Below are 19,059 nucleotides of genomic sequence, written 5' to 3'. Positions count from 1 at the left end.
CAACTAATAAAGCAAGGTACTTGCAACATCAAGATCATTTGTCTCTGGGAGCACATAAGCACACATACTGATGGAAATGTATGTCTGCACAGTACTGTAATCCGCTGTGGATAAAAGCATCTGGCATATGAATAAATGTAAATGTTAAAAGGCATTGCAAATTGCCTGTGGTGACAGATCTGAAACACTGAACTGACTGACCTCCCCAGTCTCTTTTTGTCTCCAGAGTCATGCAGGGATAGAAGGGATAGATTGTCAAGCCTCTTTCAAATCCTTCCTTCACACCCTCATTAATCTCAAGGACTCCCTTAATGAGCTGATCGTAATGTTGCCTTCCACATGCAGGGGAATTTGATGGTCGACAGATAAGTCGCGGATAGGATGCGGAAGTCAGGAACGTGAGGATCAACACACCACACACACACACAGACACACACACACACAGACACACAGACACACACAGACACACAAACACACAAACACGCACACACGCACGCACGCACGCACGCACGCACGCACGCACGCACGCGCACACACACACACACACACACACACACACACACACACACACACACACACACACACACAAACATACACACAGACACGCACACACAGAAAGAGAGATAGATAGAGAGAGAGAAATGTCACTGTTTTTGACACACAGATAACAATGGTAACGTTGTGAGGCCCCCTCAAATGTCCTTATTTTTGTGGGGGAAAATTAAACAGGTTTTTGCATTTAGGTTCTTAAGATTGGATTCAGGCTCTTAATGGGGTAAAATGCTAATTTTACCCCATTAAATGATCCTTGAAATAATTACTTTCAACCCCTGGAAAACAGTGAATGACGCCCTGAACGATGCCTTCAATGACATGTTCATGGGGTTAATCAGTAAAGTATAATTTAGAGTAATTAACAGTTTAAGGAGGGAATGGGAGAAAATTAAGGGAGCCTGTTTCTAAGTAAGGGGTTGTTACCGTAATAGCCAGCAATGAGTAAATGGGCATGATTTTAGGGGCACATAATGATGTCTAGAAGTATATTTTAAAGACTTACTGGCAAAGTGGGAAGGAGAATAACCAAACACCCTCTGGGTGGATGCGGTACTGATGTGGCGTGGACCTGGGCCTCAGCCAGGCCAGATTCAGCCATTCTCTGAGCAAATGTGATGTGCAGAGCACAGAAGAGCAGATTTACATTGCGTTGCATAATTGTTGCAAGTTGCATAATATCACTCACATCAATTATAAAAGACTTTAACACTGACATTCAAGCTCTGGTCTGTTATTAAGCAAAACCGTCTTAATCAGTGTGTCACTGTGCAGGAAGGAGTATCTCAGTTGGGTCACTCTGGACGTGAGCCATTTTGCTATAGTGGCTCATCATTTCAACACGCGCCACCCGTTGCACGTTCTCCCTCTCTCGCCTCTGGCTGTGGGCATGTGTGCTGCCCGTGGCCTTTCAGAGGCCGGTGCCAGCATAGTAGGATGCCTCCTGCCATCTTATTCTCGATAACTGTTTGAGGTGGCCGTTACATTAGAGTTATCAACTGATTGTGTAATTTGGTTGCATGACTGCCTCTTTAATGGCTTCATTTCTTGAAAGTCTGTGATGGGATTGCTTGACTTTTGTCTTGAGCATATGCAATTGCTTTTTCAATTCAATTCAATTCAATTTTATTTGTATAGCGCCATAACAATACAATTGCCTCTCGGCGCTTAACAGAGCCCAGAGCCTGAACCCCCTTAGTGCATGCACAACGGCAACAGGGGCAAGAAAAAACTCCCTGTTAGGCAGGAAGAAACCTTGAGCAGAACCACGGCACATAAGGGGGGACCCATCTGCTTGAGGTCGGCCGGGTGGAGACAGGAAGGTGGGACAGGGGGAAGGGGGGAAGGGGAAGGGTAGTGTGGCAGAAGGGGAAAGGAAGCAACAGGGGCAATACACAGCCAGCATTTGGTCACTGGACATATGTGTACATACATCTGGTGGTAAATACATGATACAGACAAGACCAGATTACTGTGGCAATAGGGTTACTGTTACAGGGGTAGGGGATGTAGGGACAGAGAAACATTTCGGTGGAGGCAATAATGTATATTGTACATAAATGCTAGCATAGGGTATTGGGTAGAGTAGGTGTACGGCAATGCAGTGGCAGTGGGTGCGGTTGGCCGAGGGTTTCTCTAGGTAGACCAGGTAGAGAGACTACGTGCAGAGTGGTGGGGGTGGGGAGGGAAAGTTCCACATCCATCAGCGATTGGAACACGCCTGGCTCCGGGGAGGCAGTGGACCTTGCAGGGGCCGCTTGTTGAAGGGGGGGGTGTGGACATCTCGGACCATGGAGCTGCCGATGACCAGGGTGGGGGTCGTCACATCCAGCGGGAGAAGTCGTCAAGGGGATGATGACTGAGTTGAGGGCCCAGGATGGGGAGCAGGGCGGCGTGGGCGATGCTGGTGTTGCTCTGGAGCCGGTCTGCAGGGGCGTTTCGGGGCGGGCTGAGGAGGGGAGTAATCAGGCCCAGGAGGCTCCTCCTGATCCATCTAACAAACAGGAAATGACGAATCAGTCTGCAGGTCTGTTAGTCGGGAATCAGCACGAACAAACACACAGATGAATCATTTCACCAACCAGGGACATGTCCTCTGAGTGTCGGTTTGCCTGTTGCATATTGCAATACTTAGATATGTTTAGTTTTTCTGGCATTGAACATTTTGTTTTTTGTTGTGATCTGTTTGCCGGGGCCGTACATGCATCCACTCGGCAAACAGGAAACACATTTGATGTTGCGGTACTAAATTACAAGTAGGAATTTAATTTGTTTTTTGTTGTGATCTGTTTGCCGGGGCCGTACATGCATCCACTCGGCAAACAGGAAACACATTTGATGTTGCGGTACTAAATTACAAGTAGTAATTTAATTTGTTTTTTGTTGTGATCTGTTTGCCGGGGCCGTACATGCATCCACTCGGCAAACAGGAAACACATATGATGTTGCGGTACTAAATTACAAGTAGTAATTTAATTTGTTTTTTGTTGTGATCTGTTTGCCGGGGCCGTACATGCATCCACTCGGCAAACAGTAAACACATTTGATGTTGCGGTACTAAATGCAAGTAATATTTGAATTTGTGTTCGGATATGTCTGGGTGGCTGGTACAGCAGGTGATTGGTTTGTTGGCGCGGTTACTTTTGGCTATATGATGCACTAAAGAGGAATGTCTTAAGTCTTGATTTGAATATAGGCACGGTGTCTGCAGCTCTGATGGAGGCAGGGAGATTGTTCCAGAGGAGAGGGGCTTGGTAGCTAAATGCTCTCCCTCCTATTGTGGTCTTTGATATTCTTGGAATTACCAGGAGGCCTGCACTCTGGGAACGGAGCAGCCTTGGAGGGCAATAGGGGACGACTAATTCCTTGAGGTAGTTTGGAGCCAGATCGTTTAGGGCTTTATATGTTAGCAGGAGTACTTTGAAGTCGATTCTACTTTTAACGGGGAGCCAGTGCAAAGAAGCGAGTACCGGTGAGATGTGTTCATATTTTTTAGTTCTGGTGAGTGTACGAGCAGCAGCGTTCTGTATAAGTTGGAGGCTCTTTATTGTGTTGATGCTGCATCCGGACAGGAGAGCATTACAATAATCGAGGCGGGAAGTAATAAATGCGTGGATTAGTTTTTCTGCATCTTGGAGGGATAGGACCTTTCTAATTTTGGCAATATTGCGTAAATGAAAAAATGATGTCTTTGAGATCTGTTTTATGTGTGAGTCAAGTAGGAGGTCTTGGTTGATAGTTACACCAAGGTTTTTGATGTTAGTGTTGGGTGTTGGGAAGCCATTGAGTGTGGGTAAATGGGTAGATAGTGTAGTTCTCAGTTGATCGGGGCCTACAAGCATAACCTCAGTTTTATCAGAGTTGAGGAGCAGGAAGTTGCTAGTCATCCAAGATTTTACATCATGGAGGCAAGCTTCTATCTTGGGTAGATGTACAATTTCATCAGGTTTCATTGATAGGTAGAGTTGGGTGTCGTCAGCATAGCAATGGAAGTTAATGCCATGTTTCCTTATGACAGCACCTAAGGGTAGCATATAGAGGGAAAAAAGCAGTGGTCCAAGGACAGAGCCTTGTGGGACACCGTAGCTTACTCTGGTGTGATTTGACGACTTCTCATGGACATGAACAAATTGATGGCGATCAGAGAGGTAAGATCTAAACCAAGATAGGGCACAACCTTTGATGCCAACGTGATGTTCAAGTCTCTGTAACAGGATCAGATGATCTATAGTGTCGAAAGCAGCACTAAGGTCTAGGAGAACTAATATTGAGGTGCACCCATGATCAGATGCGATTAGTAGGTCATTTAAGACTTTGACTAAGGCCGTTTCAGTACTGTGGTGGGCCCTAAAACCGGATTGGAGGGTTTCTTCAATTTTATTTTGATGTAGAAAAGAAGTAAGTCGCTTAGCAACTAGTTTTTCAAGTATTTTTGACAGAAAAGGAAGGTTAGATATGGGTCTATAGTTAGCGAGATTATCGGGATCAAGGTTAGGTTTTTTAAGAGATGGTTTTATCACTGCTATTTTGAAAGATTGTGGGACGTAGCCTGAGATAAGTGAGTTATTCATTACATTGAGCAATGTCTCACTTAGTAAGGGAAGTGCATGTTTAAGTAATTTTGTGGGGATAGGATCTAGTAGGCACGTTGATGATTTAGATGAGAGGATCAGGGAGTTTAATTCAGGGAGGTCGGTGGGTGCGAAGAATTCAAGGATAGCACCCGGTTGAAGTGGTGTTACCTTGGCGCATGTTGGAAGGGGTGTAGGGTCACAGAGGGGGAGAAAGCTTTGGATTTGTTCTCTTATTTTAAGGATTTTATTATTGAAAAAGGTCATGAAATCATTACCACTAAAGATGATGGGAACCGAATGTTCGATTGTGTTGTGGTTTTTTGTTAGCCTAGAAATAGTGTTAAATAAGAACTTTGGGTTGTTTTTATTACTATCAATCAATGAAGAATAGTAAGCTGATTTCGCCTCAGAGAGTACACGTTTATATCTTAGGAGACTATCCTTCCACGCCATGAGAAATACCTCAAGTTTGGTGGAGTACCATTTTTTTTCTAGTTTTCGTGTGGTTCGTTTGAGTGCACGAGTCTGATCAGTGTACCATGGGGCTAGTTTTTTCAGTTTTCTTAATCTCTTTTTCAGTGGTGCAACAGCGTCGAGGGTTGAATGCAACGCATGCGTGACGCCTTCAGTAAATAGGTCGATATAAGGTGGGGAAGTGCATATGCCATTTACTTTGCCAGCGGTAGGAGCTGAAGTGAGGGCGACGGGTAGTTTTGATATAAATTCCGCAGTAGTCCTGTCGGATAGACAACGGCTGTAGAAGTGTGTAATTTCCGATGTTGGACGGAGTTCTAATTTCATATTAAATGTAATTAGGTGGTGGTCCGAGAGGGTAGTATTTTGGGGTAGAGCTATAGGGCGGTCAATTTCTAGGCCATGTGTTAATACAAGGTCAATGGTGTGATTATGGTAGTGAGTTGGTGTGTTTACATGCTGTGAGAACCCGATAGAGTCTATCAGTGATTGGAATGCAATTGTAAGGCTATTATTTTCATTATCCATGTGGATATTAAAATCTCCCACTATCAGGATTTTATCCGAATTAACAATCAGGGTGGATAGGAAATCGGAAAATTCGGATAAGAATTCAGTGTAGGGACCTGGTGGTCTATATAGTGTCACAAGAGTGACCGGATTAGTGGCTTTTGAGTTGGGATGCATAAGATGAAGTACGAGGACTTCAAATGATGCAAATTTAAATTTAGGTCTTGGGGAAATGCATAGATTAGCGAGGGAAATTGTAGCAACTCCACCTCCACGTCCAGTGCTGCGGGGGATGTGGCAGTTAACATGGCTTGGAGGGGTAGATTCATTTAAGGCTATGAATTCATCTGGTTTTAGCCAGGTTTCAGTTAGGAAAAGTATTTGGATGTTGTTGTCTGTTATCAACTCATTGATAAGTGCACCTTTTGATGTTAGGGACCGAATGTTAATAAGGCCCAGCTTTAATATTGTGCAAGTTTCATTTTGTGCTGATAAGGTTTGTATCTTTATTAGGTTATCCTGATTAATGCTTCTTCTAGTGGGAGTTGCGCTGGGCTTATATATTCTGGGTATACATACCGTTTGTATGTGGTGTAATATGGGCAGAGAATGTACTGGTGCAGCAGGAGTTAGTGTGGGGTAATAGGTCTGCCTTCTAGTTCTAGTTCTAGTTTTGTGAACTTATGAACAGTACTATGTCATATTTCAGGGATAATTGCCAATACTGTAGTCAAACAGGATGGGAATGTCAGTAATGACCTCAATGCAACTTTACCTCATACTTGCTTCTGTTGAAGTTCATAATCATGTTTCATGTTCGTTTAGGTTTTATGTTGTGTATAATGTAATACTGATGTCAAAAACCAAACCAGATATAGTCAAGTATAAATGCAGTTCACCTATTACCTAATCTCTGGCAAAATAATCTTTTTATCTCTCAATTCAGGGTAACAGCCTTTAGTTGTCAGAGGGGCCAGAGGGCACAAGAAGTGACTCAGTCGGGAATACTTAGTGTGTTTTTGAGTCACAGGTCCTGGTCCGGTCTGCCATTGACTTGTCCTTCCTCTGTGTCCCTGTCTCAGGTCACATGCCTTCAGGAATTCTTTGGGGAGGAGGATATCTTCCTTGCATGTGGCTCCGAGAGGTTCCGCCATCAGGATGACCTCCTGTTGGACCAGCATGGTAAGACAGACGGAAAACTTGATGGAAAACTTCATAAAATATATGATCCACATAGAACGTCTGCCCAAGACACATGTAACTCACACAAAGGACAGGCTGCTCGTTTAGCAACTTTAGTCTGTCTGCTGGTAACAAGGGTGGGGGGTGGGCGGAGGGGGGGGGGGGGGGGGGGGGCTGAAGTGACAGTCTCTGACATCTTGTCATAAGCCCCGCCACCACATGTGGGTGTCGAGACAAAAGCCACACGGCTAAACAAAGCTGTCACGTTTGTTTATCGCCAAAGTCTCTGTCTGTCTGTGTGGCACCTCCTGTCGACTTTGCACAGTCAAGTTCATGTTGCACGTAACTCGCCTCTTCATTATAAGCAAGAAAAAGGGTGGAAATTAGCATTTTATTCTTCCGTTGTCAAAGTGAGGAGTGCTTAACCCCCGCAGGGCGCCTCACAGGCCCTTTTCAAATGCCAAGTGTTCAGCTGTCTCCCACCCAGTGCTGCCTCAATTTTCTGTCTGTCTCTCAGAGACTTGGTGAGTGTCTGCGTCTCTCTCTGTCTCAGCCCCGGCAGTGTCTCAGCCACACAAACCCACTGCTTCACCCATGTGGAAACTGCATTCCTTGAATCCGCTCCAAAAAGTTAATAAACCATTAGCTAAATTGCTAAAATGCATTTAGCTAAATTGTCGACAGAAGTCATTGTATTTTCCAGACATGCCTGAATTCCCATCTGCATGTTACACTTCCTGGTTTTGCTTTGCTAAAAGGGCTGGTGGGACTAAAAGTCTGCTGTCCTCCTTGTATCCAGAACTTAGCTTGTCGGACGTTTTATCCAGTTAGTTCAAATGCAGTTTCCTCAGTCTTTTCCTCCAGTGACGTACTCTATATCCATAAAGATTTTCACATGTTTAATTCAATCATTTCCTAATTCCTAACAAACTACAGGTCCAGATTGACTAAACCTTACACTGTACCAATGTATGGTCAAGTCTTGTATATGCCATTGCTGGTTTAGGATGGAGAATATCTTTTTGACTATGTTTAAATTACATCTGCTGCAAGTGTTTACTCGACAACTCTCCTATCCATGTGCAGGATCCCATATCCTCTCCCAACCAACACACTAACTCTGATTCAGTGCTTGGTGCTAACCTCAAATTGGATAGCATTTGAGTGCATTAAGAAAAATGAAATGCAATCCAAAAGATAAACTGTGCAGTGAATGCAATACATATTCAAGTACAATGTAAAAAACAATGTAAAAGAGAATGTTCAGTTCAGTACGAGCATGGTAATGGTAGAAGATTTATATTAATCTGGTGGGGTTATGTCCTTCATATCAGACTTAACCCTGGAGAGGAAAAGCAGTGGGAGAGAGACTAACAGGAACTAATAAGCTCATGAGATCCTTAATGAGGAGAGTTGATGATGCATGCTGATGTTGGGCCTATTTTTAACCAGTACAGCAGCCAGTAACAAAGCAGTTTTACCCCAGGGGCAATTTTAAAGTGAGGTAGAGGGGTAGCCCATCACAGCAAGTTGTTTCTACCTCTTCTGAGGTCAGCATCCAGACAGGGATTTAATTAAAACATTCAATGTATTTACTTTTAACTGAAGTGCTTGTGACAGTGGTTGTAGTGGTACCACTTTATTAAAGCAGGTATCCATTTTACATTTATTCATAATGGTTTAAAAACATTTTCATACAATAATTCCTTATCATATCCCTCCTCTTAAATTAATGATGTTGATTGGTGATAATTTGGCTGACCATGTTAAATAAGTAAAGTATAATTTAAAAATGTTTATTATGATGAACACCAATGTTGTGTTGAGTCAATAAAATGTGTATATGTATTGACATGTATTCTGTAACACTGCTACAACAGCGACTCATTTTAATAATAAGTCCCATTTTGCTAGCCTCTTATGATCATAAATGTATGATTACGGTTAAGGTTTATTCTTAGCATTAGAAGTATGCTATGAAGCTGTGAATACACTTCAATGCCCGTAAGGTTAAAGCTTTTACTAAAGTATTCAGGCATCATTTATCATTGTCAGTATAGTCCTTTGTGTAACAGAGGGAGGTAAATGGTGGTGTTCTTCTTCAGTGGCAAACTGCTTTCTGGCTGTCAAGATGACATTCTTAATTGTCTGTGACATTTCTGTCTGGCATGGTGTCCGTACCTTAATGTGCGTTAATCTAAATTAATTTCTTCACTTGCAGGCAGTTTCAAACACAAACAAGGAGACTGATAGGCTTGAAAGCCACTCTCTCATATAGCCCTGTAGACCTGCAGAGACACAACTGTCATTATGGATAATGAAACTGAACTCTCAAGCAGAACACGTTCTGAGGAGTTTGCAGTGTGCCAAGGGATCACTCAGTCCTCCTAAAATTAATATTTTTTATTAATTTTAAAAAGCAAAGAATCAGACAGAATTATTATAAAAATGCTCTTGCCCCACTCTGCTTTGGGGTTCACCTCAAAAGCAGATTTACTCCCAGTTCTTCAGGGTGTTCACTGAATTTAAGGCAACATTTGAATTTGAGTGCCTATAGTGCAGATAATCCTTCTAGAACTTAAAAAATGTGCAGCCACTAGTCCACAGTTTTGTAAGTTTCGTAGAATGGCTGCCAAACCATGTTTTAGAGATCCAGATCTCACCTTGCATTCAAATTAATTGTGACACTTGTGAGTTTAAATGTCTTAATGTCTGCATTTAACAATTTTTATTTGGATTTTTTGTAAATTGATCATGTCTGTGAATGGTTTAATAAATGTGAAGGTAAATGTGAAACCTTTCATTCAAAGATGCTTACTTTCAGGATGTGCTCCAGTTATTTGTCCCAGCAATACTGGCCTATTTTTATTTCATTGATCTACTGAATCATGAGTGAAGCTGCAGTTTATTTTCTTGTTTACCTCTTGTTTGGTGCATGAACCACAAGATAGCTTAGCTACCACAACACAACTTCTTTTGACACTGAACAGACAAAACAGTACTTTTGAAGGTGCAATCCTTGACTGTAATGAGTTCGTATAGCTGTCCCTCCTGTGTGCATGCGTCAAAAAACTCTGTGTCACGTGTCCGTGCACAGTCCTGGCTCTGTATATGGGGGAAAAAAACAAATGGCTTGGACCGAGATGTGCACTATTCCAGCCAATCAACACTATGCTTCAAGAGGTGTTATATGATTGGCTGTTGAGGTGAAATATGCTATTTCTAGTAGGCCATTCTTTTTCTGCTTTAGCATATCGGTAGAAACATCTTTATTATTATCGAGACAAGACAACAGTTGTTTACAAAAGACCAACTGATAACTATATTTTATCTTACTAAGTTGTTAACCTAGGTTTTTTGCTGGCCATTTTTTTTCCTATGGAACCAAAACTACAAACTTCCGGTTGACTTCCATACCACCAAACAGAAATTTTAAGATCCTTTCACATCCTCAAGCTTTCACATCCTAAATTGCCAAAAGACAGAAGTTAAAATGCTAACAACCCTTTTATCAGTATCAACTGTGCTGTTGTTGGTGTTTGTAAGTTTTTGTGTGTGTTTCTGTTCGACCAAAACTCCTTACTGCAGCATTAATATTTAATATTTGTATACAGAGACCAGGGTGGTGAAAGCCAGGAGTGTCGGCCTGTCCCTTCGAAGCCAGTCCACTTCCGGCTCAGGTGAGACCGCCGTGGCTGCCACGGCAACGCTGCATGTTTATTCACCGGTGACGTTCTCTGCCCATCAGCCCCTTTCAAACATGAGCTGTGTGTGCGCGTTTGACATGCATGTGTATCATGCAGTAAGACAATTGATTGATTCACTTATATTGCTCTGATTGATTTGTGTCTGTTACTGAACATAAAAGCTCCAGTTCAGGGTGTAGTCTTCTGCCTTACTTCATACTGAAGCACACTAGTCATGGAGTCAGCATTTGTTCTCTTTGATGTTTATGGGTGATAACATTAGCATAATAGGAGGCAGCAGGAATCAAATTCCATGGATTTGCAATGATTATGTGGACTCACACAGTCTATGAAGAAATGTGAGAATTATGCTCATGCAGATGTAATTAGTGGAGGTGACAATCTGTTGAATATGGTGGCAATGTGTGTGTGTGTGTGTGTGCGTGTGTGCGTGTGTGTGTGTGTGTGTGTGTGTGTTTGTGTGTGTGTGTGTGTGTGTGTGTGTGTGTGTGTGTGTGTGTGTGTGTGTGTGTGTGTGACAGAGAGAGAGAGAGAGAGAGAGAGAGAAAAGTGGAGGTGAAGAAGGTAGTTCCAGAGTCTTGTTGATGCTAACCAACTGCTGTATATAACATACTAGAGAGTGAGATGTTTCATCATGACCTTGAGCCTGCATTTGTATATGTACAGTAGATATCTATAGTTAATCCATGCCGTTGAAGGATGCTTACTACAGCCATCAAAAGGGCACAGTTATACAACAGATGCTCTGCTATATTCTGCTACTACCAATGATGTTGCTATTCAAGCATTGTAGTGAATTCTATGCAGCTTTGGTATTGCCTTTTGCTTATACCATTATGCTTTAATAACACACAACAATGGACTAGTATTCCTAAAGAATGCACCTAGAAAGAAAATGGAAAAATTAAAACCGTGACAAAACCTTTTCTTTCTATACTTCAAAGCCACATTTTGTCATACCCTAAGCAATCAGAGTTAATGAATGTCTGAAAGATTGACATCATGCTGTCAGTTTGCTGATCTTATTATGGAAGATGTAACTGCTGTTTGGGTGGGGAGGCAAGTCTTCTTGGTTGCTATGGAGATTCAGTCCAGGGAAGGCATGCCTGGGAGACAATAGCAATGCCCATATATGGCTCTGAGTTCCTGTTTGGCAGCATTACAACAGTCTTTGGCTTGGTTTGTTCTCTTTAGTATCTCATCAGACCCCTTTCTGTCGGCAGACTCCACAAACAATGTCAAACCGTGTGTGTGTGCATCTTTCTGCGTTTGAGTGTGGTGTGAGCAACCCAGACAGATCACAAATCTCCTAGCTCTGCTCACACACACTCTGCATGCCTGATGTTTGGAACAGCCTCTCTGGGGCATGTGATAGAGTGATATGGCAGTGCGTTCATTAATAGCTGAATGAGCAGCCCTGAACAGTATGTTTATGCTATCGTTTGTTGCTCCTCATATGTGGTGGATTGTGCTTGGGGTAGGTATGCGTCCTCAGAATGTAATTACCAGTGAATGCCACTAATGCGGGTTGACAATACCTTCTTATGACATTGGAGTCAAAGATGGAGTGACATTGTAGGTGATGGAGTGCTGTAGGGTGTGTCATAAATGTCAGGTTATTTTCACATCGCTGTTGTGTAAGATTCTTTGCATATCTACCATAGTAACAGTGCTCATCACAACAGATATAAAAGGCTAAGAAGCCCTTTAGGTTATAGGAGACCTTATTAAAAACATTTGGTTATGACAGCCAGGATTTATAGTCTGAGGCAAGTAGATGAGTTAAGGACAGATATGGATTAACAGATGATTTAACCTTCACTTACACTGCGTGATACATTAGCTCTTCTTAAGAGCTTCTCCCCCCTCTCATACCGCCACAGTTTCAGGCTCACACTCTATGTCTCTCCTTCTTCCACATATAACCCACTTCTACAGAAATGAATTAGTATGTCTAATGTTAATAAAGGGCTAAATCAGTCTGCACCTCACAGGTGCAGGACAAGGTAAATCCAAACCGTGATGAAAAATGTCTGTACATTTCTGATAAATAAACGCTTGTTAGTAAGTAAGTAAGTAAGACTTTATTTATAGAGCACATTTCGTACAAGAGTTGCAGTTCAAAGTGCTTTGTAACGGAGTAACACTGTGTGCACAGACTTTTTTTCATCACATTATGTCCAGAGTGCAGATAGGTTGCCAGAGGCCCTCCATGTCCTGAGCGGAGGTGTTGCATCCTTTTCTACGCTGGCTAGCGTGAGGAGGCTGTACTGTGGGACGTAAAGACCGTAGCTGTTAGCAGACGGATTGATTTGGTCAACATCTTACAGGAAAGCTTTTTTTAAGTACATCTGGTATAGTGTTCTCAATAACCTGTATATAAAATGTGGTAACCTCTCAATAAAATGTGCTTTAGCAGAAAGAGGAAGGTGTCTGACACTTCCTGTCATTTGTCCCATCTGTGGTGGACTCATCAGACAGAAGTGTCAGTTGATTGGGTTCTCAAGTTGCTCAGCAACAGAAGCAGGGTAATGCTTTCCTACAAATGTTCCTGAAACTTTTAACACCTTACTATGTAAATGCAAAATCATGAATGTGTCCTGTAAAAATCCATCACATTCTAATTACATGGCAACACAATTAGTACTGCTAGACAATAGCCATTTGTACGTGAGCCAAGTAAAATAAGGTTCCAGTGGCAGTACAGATAGCACCTTAAGCTGTGTCTTGCATGTCTAGTTATTTTAAACCTGTGAATCTGTCGTTGCGTAAGATGCTTGCATGTGTGGCATATTATCAGTGTTTGACACCAGCACTACATGTGCATTATCTGACAGTGGTGGTCTTAATTAGAGTCTGCTGCTGCTCACATTCATGATTTTATATGATAAGCTTTCACCCAGTCTTTCTAACCTCTATGACCTAGAAATATATATATTTTTTTTAACACAAGTGTCAGTGCTTGTCAGAAAGGCAGTTATGAAACAGCATTATGCCTGTGTCTGTATTTCCTGTCTCCTGTGTAGCAGACACAAGAGGACGCGGCAGATAGAGGTGTCAGTTGCCTAGTTTTTCAAGTTTATGACTGAGCAGCATAGCAGAAGAGGTCCCTTCAGTTTCTGCAAATCCACCGGTTTGCAACGGCAGAAATAAGGAACGATGTTTGACCTGCTGGAATTCACCCAAATCCAAAATTGCTCAGTGACTTGCAGATACGAGTTGATTATAATGCCATGGCATCGAAATCAATCAAAACTAAGAGTGCTCCATATCCATAGTAACTGTAGAGCAAACCTTTATATAGTCAGAGATTGAGATACTAGGTCTGAATTGGCTAGTGTAGATAGCTACATATAAACAGTATAATGTTACAGTATACATGTCAGTCTGAACTAATGACAATGTGAAGCTAAAACAGTTAGTAAACTTATCTTACAACAGCCAATACAGAGACAAACATGAACTACATTTCTTTTCATTCATTTGTAAGGCCAAAATGTGACCTTTTGGTGAGTTTTGGAAGAATTTATCCACATTTATGAAATGTTCTGAAAAACAGATCCAAATGTGGTGTCTTTCCTAACCTTCTCATTATTGATCATTGTAGTTGGATTTCAAATTGAGGCACTTAATCGCCTACCCACTCCCCACAGCTCCCCACAGCACACTGATTGCCAGATATAGATATATGTCCTAACATGCTCTTCTCTCTTGAGCATTTCCAGACTGTGAGACCAGTGAACGCTGATCTGACATCAGTCTGGCAGCCCCATGCTGCTGTGCAGGTACCATTGTGTAGTTTATCTCAAAAGGAGGCCATTTCTCAAATATTACCGTTGTCATGAATCAACAAGTGATAGCTCTCTTCACAGAACTTTTTTCCATACAGTGATACCACTTTAGCCATCCAAATGCTGTATTGATTAACATAGTAAGTGGAACGGGACTTTATTGACCACTTGCCTCTGAATATGCAGAGGTATAAGGAGAGTGTCTGTCTCTTTACTACCCTTCTGTTTATGCCCTGAAAGCTTGTCTGGTCTGTCTGACTATGAGTGCTATTTAAGAATGTTGTTTATGTAATACCACTCTCAGCAGTGTTTCTGCCGGTCAGGCTAACCTCAGCAAATTGATTTGTATGATTTTTATTTATTTATTTCATTTATGTGGTGCTGTAGAGCTCCCACGCAGGCCCACATAAGAGTGGTGACATGTAGCGTACCACACATGTCCTCTGAATGGTTTTTTCATTATTATTTGTTGGAACACTCAGAGCTGTTTTGGTTGGTGATAACAAACCCCTCTGTGGTTCAAAACAATAAACAATAACAAACATCTAAAAATCTCTGCTGTGGTTTAAAATAGGTTATATTTCAGTGCCATTTAATTAAACAACCCATGGTAATGTAATTGCAATCATCTGAGTCCATAGAATTGTGGTGCCTAGTATTGGCAGACATGCTACCCGGACTAAAGACAAGCATGAATCAAAATAACCTCAAAGTCTAATTACGAGGAACTCAAATGAGCTCTCTTTGTGACCCAGACAAATGCATTTGGGGGATGGAGAATGTAATAAGAAACTGTCAAACCTGGATTTCCGTTACGCATGAATCACCAGTCAGCCTCTCCTTTCCTTTCTTCTTCCTCAGCCAACTCCATCTCTGCCACTGCAGACTCTCAGGTGTGCTAGATGTCAGGGCAGCAGTATAAATGTGTTAACCAACAAGTTTTTGGATGCGCTCTCAAAGAATTTTCCCACTTTCAAAAAGATTATTGATAAGATGTTTTATTCAGTACTAATATTGGAATAATTTGGGAAACAAACGTATGGGCCCCATATGGAAACACAGATTTATTTTATTTTTATTTTGTTCTTCTGAGAGAATGTGCAATCATCAGTGATATTTACACTTGTACATGGAGATGTGGTGTATTGTGATGAGTTGCATGTTTATGCATGTGTTAGCAGAAGCTGCTGCTCTAGCCACTGACTCTAAACCTTAAAGGGATTAAAGTTCCTCCATAAGGAATTCCATTCAAATGTGTGGATCATAACTAGAAGAAGAAATTCTCTGGATGAAAAAATGGCTATCCGCCTTAAATAACTTTGCCCAAATCAGCTCATCCAGTCCAAGGTTTCATTTCTGTTTCTGAAATTCAGTTGGAATGCAATTCTGTCCATCTCTCTCTCTCTCTCTCTCTCTCTCTCTTTCTCTCTCTGCAAGCTCTCTTCTGCCTTCTAATCCCTATGAAGCATGTCACACAGATGTTCCTTAAATAGAAATTTCATTAAATATGAGCTCCTTCATGACACCAGCACTTCCAATCGAGAGCTTCACACGAAGTGCTGAGTGCTGTTTTATAAGCTGCCATGATGTTGGCCAACACGGCTTTCCACTCTGCCATCACTGGAGAGGCACTCATGTCACACAAGGACTTACTGAATCCCTGTGGACAGTTGAATCACAACAATCTGCTGTGGACACTGGGACACTGTGGTCTTTAGTCCAGTGGACTAGCAGAAGGCACCTGGTGTGTAGCTATACCCTCTACTCACACGGGTGACCCTCACCCACCCCCATACACCGTCCCACTCTGACACTTTCCTCCAGCTGAGCCTGTTACACAACAGCAAGCTGCCTCCAAAGCCACTGAAGAAGACACATGCAATTTTTGTGTGTCTTTGTGTATGTGTATGTGTATGTGTATGTGTATGTGTATGTGTATGTGTATGTGTATGTGTATGTGTATGTGTATGCGTATGTGTATGTGTATGTGTATGCGTATGGGTGTGTGTGTCTGTATGTCCATGCGTGTTTGTGTGTGTATCTCTTTTAGTATGTATGTGTGGGCTTGCATGTTTTCCATGCAACCTCAGATAGCGTGGGCTGTTTCCATTACAGCCTCTCCCTCTCACTATCTCTCGAGTGCTCTGGGGAGCCTTCTGACACGGTTAGTGCTGTTTAATTACATGCCAGTGATTCAGGGGAATGGGTGTGCTTCAGAGCCATCAATACTGGCCCTGGCTCCAGCCGCCCGGCTCTGCTCCAGCTACTGGGCATCAGGAATCTGGTGAAGGGGCTGCAGCAGGTCAACCAAAAACTCAGAGATTGGCCATCGGTCCCCTGGGAGATGAGAGATGGGATGATCAATCATCTGGATTTTTCCCCAGGGTCTGAGTGCCTCAGGGGTCTGTGTTTGAGTTTTCACCAGTGGAGCACCAGTTGAGCTATTCATTTGGAAGAAATGCAGAAATCCAGAACTAGTACTCTCAAGGTATTTTCTTTTTTGTTATAAAATGGGAAAGACTATAGGCACAAATTCAAATGAACTTACTTCAAAGGGATAGTTTGTCAGTTTCAGTCTGTCTGGTAGTTCCCATGCTGTTGGCTCTAATTTGACAGCACTAACACAACCAGTAAAGCCAAAGGTCTTTTCTTTAGAACTGCTATCTAGCTTCTTACTGTGCATTCTCATCTTCTTGTTTTGTTTCCCACTGAGAGTAAGACAAAGTAAATGAATGTGTGCTAGCTTCTGAGGGGCCAGGTGCAATAGGTAACTTATTTTATAGAGAACTTCATAAAGATGTGACTAAAGTCTGTATATGAATATTAACCCTCCTCTGCAGGTCTCACAATTTCTTTGCATTTAAATCCATTTTTATTCTAATAGGATACTATTTTCCATTTCCCATTCCCATTTTATTATCCTTCCAGGATAATATGGACTTAAATCCAAAGAAGTACAGGGTTGTGGACTGGAGGGCTCAGTTGGCCTCCCTCCTGTAATTACACTATAAAACGGGGAAGCACTATTAGATACGCAAGGGTAACCTTGATGACTGGTTTTATCACTGTTGCTAAGTGTAGCTGAATGTGGAGCCTTGTGTAGCCTCAGTGCAAAACTGTGTTCAGGTTGTGTGGTGTGGCAGACTGCCTGGCCTTCCTCTGCCTCACCCATTGTGTGTGCCTGTGCTCTCGCTCCCTCGCTCTGTAGCAGGTGAGTGGATGCTCAGGTCTTTTCGTCTTTACCGAACCACCTTTCCCTGACCTCGATGGAAAACGTTATGAGGTCAAGGAAGGATGTGAAGTAGAATTCATAAGGACTTAGAAAAAGACAACCATGGTGGTAAGAGAATCCGACTGCTCTTACACTAGGCTAATAATTAGCCGAAGGCGGATGTTATTGACGTGGGTTACGTTGATCCGATGTTGATTGGGTTGTTGTTGCTGCTGCAAGGAGTTGTGGTGTCTCCCCTATGCTAAAGGAGATACGAAAGGAAGCATTGCAGCACCGTTCCTAAGCATTTCAAGAATTTGACCAGCTCTTATCATGGCAGCCAATTAGATACTTCCGGGTCATTTCACTCATTTAGACTATCCGGATGAGACCCTGCTCTCTCCACTCAGGCTGTTCTCCCTTCCTGCCTGATGGTGCTTGGCTTGTGTTTTCTGTGTTCCTTGACCCAGACAGGGACAGGTACAGACATTTGTTACATTCTTTATTCATTCTTTAACAGATTTACTTATTATTTATGATCTACATGTGGCCTCTCGTGCTACCATGCTCCAAGCCAACAGAGATGAATTTTGTGTGTGTGTGTGTGTGTGTGTGTTTGTGTGCAGCTGTACAAATATGTAAAGGAATTGGGTTGTGTATTAAAAACCCACAGAGCCCAAAACCACAGTGGCCCTCTTAACTCCCTACAAATGCATCACACAGACTATATACCAGGGAGATGGTGTGATATAGCGTTCTTCATCTCTCTCTTTCTTTTTCTCTCTCATGCTGTCTCTCTCACTCACAGTCACACTTGCACACTCACATGACACACAATGACTTCTGGTCCAAATTTGACAGCATGAAAGACACTTCGCCCCAAGTGTCATGTTGCCCTTTTAAGTCAGTGTCACTACCTAACGCCACACTGGACTGTCACAGTCCACCCTGTTTTCTGGCCACGGCCTGATACCATCCCTATTCTGGCTCAACTGAGGGGTAGGCATGATCCCCTTAGTCATCTGCCTGTCATATGTACGCCAGCATTCACTGCCTTTCCCATCATTGATGGTGCATGGTGTTGACAGTATGAATTCACTGCACACACTGCTTGACTGATCAACCCCTTCTATTAACATCCTCCTAACATTGTTCATCATTGTTCATTCCTTAATAAAGTATCTATCTATCTATCTATCTATCTATCTATCTATCTATCTATCTATCTATCCTTTCTATTTCCATGTGATCATTGCTTAAGTTCTATGAATTCACTACATATGGTTGTTTTCTGTTTGGATCAATATATTCTGTGTTCTGTAGTATTTGGCAGGTGAATACTCACCACATGGTTATTTGTTCACACACTAAAATGTATGTGTTATTAGTATTATGAGGTCCCCTCAGTGTTGACCAGGACCCATATTTACTTTAATCCACACCAGTTCTCAATGACGGAAGTTTGGCAGCGCCTCACTCGGAAAATGCTTTGTTTCATATGCCTCACACGAAAAAATGTTCTCGACTCTGTTATCGGCAGCTGCGCCTCCCACTACTGT

The 19,059-nt window shown here is 42.3% G+C and overlaps 1 protein-coding gene across 1 annotated transcript in view; it reads left to right on the top strand.

The window, feature by feature from the left end:
• The window catches only part of LOC308379234 (serine/threonine-protein kinase DCLK1-like), a gene marked incomplete at both ends in the record, with an annotated part of 57,054 nt that overhangs the window by 24,257 nt on the left and 13,738 nt on the right, over positions 1-19,059 (top strand). Inside the window, 2 exons of the mRNA XM_080856292.1 lie at positions 6,692-6,791; positions 10,406-10,471. Of these exons, the coding sequence (XP_080712418.1) occupies positions 6,692-6,791; positions 10,406-10,471 (166 nt within the window). The remainder of the gene's footprint in view (positions 1-6,691; positions 6,792-10,405; positions 10,472-19,059) is intronic.

Source organism: Sprattus sprattus, assembly GCF_963457725.1.
Source record: "Sprattus sprattus genome assembly, chromosome: 1".
In the NCBI taxonomy this organism is placed as follows: Eukaryota; Metazoa; Chordata; class Actinopteri; order Clupeiformes; family Clupeidae; genus Sprattus; species Sprattus sprattus.
Note: the sequence above shows the minus strand (reverse complement) of the source record. Positions and strands in the feature narration are given on the sequence as shown.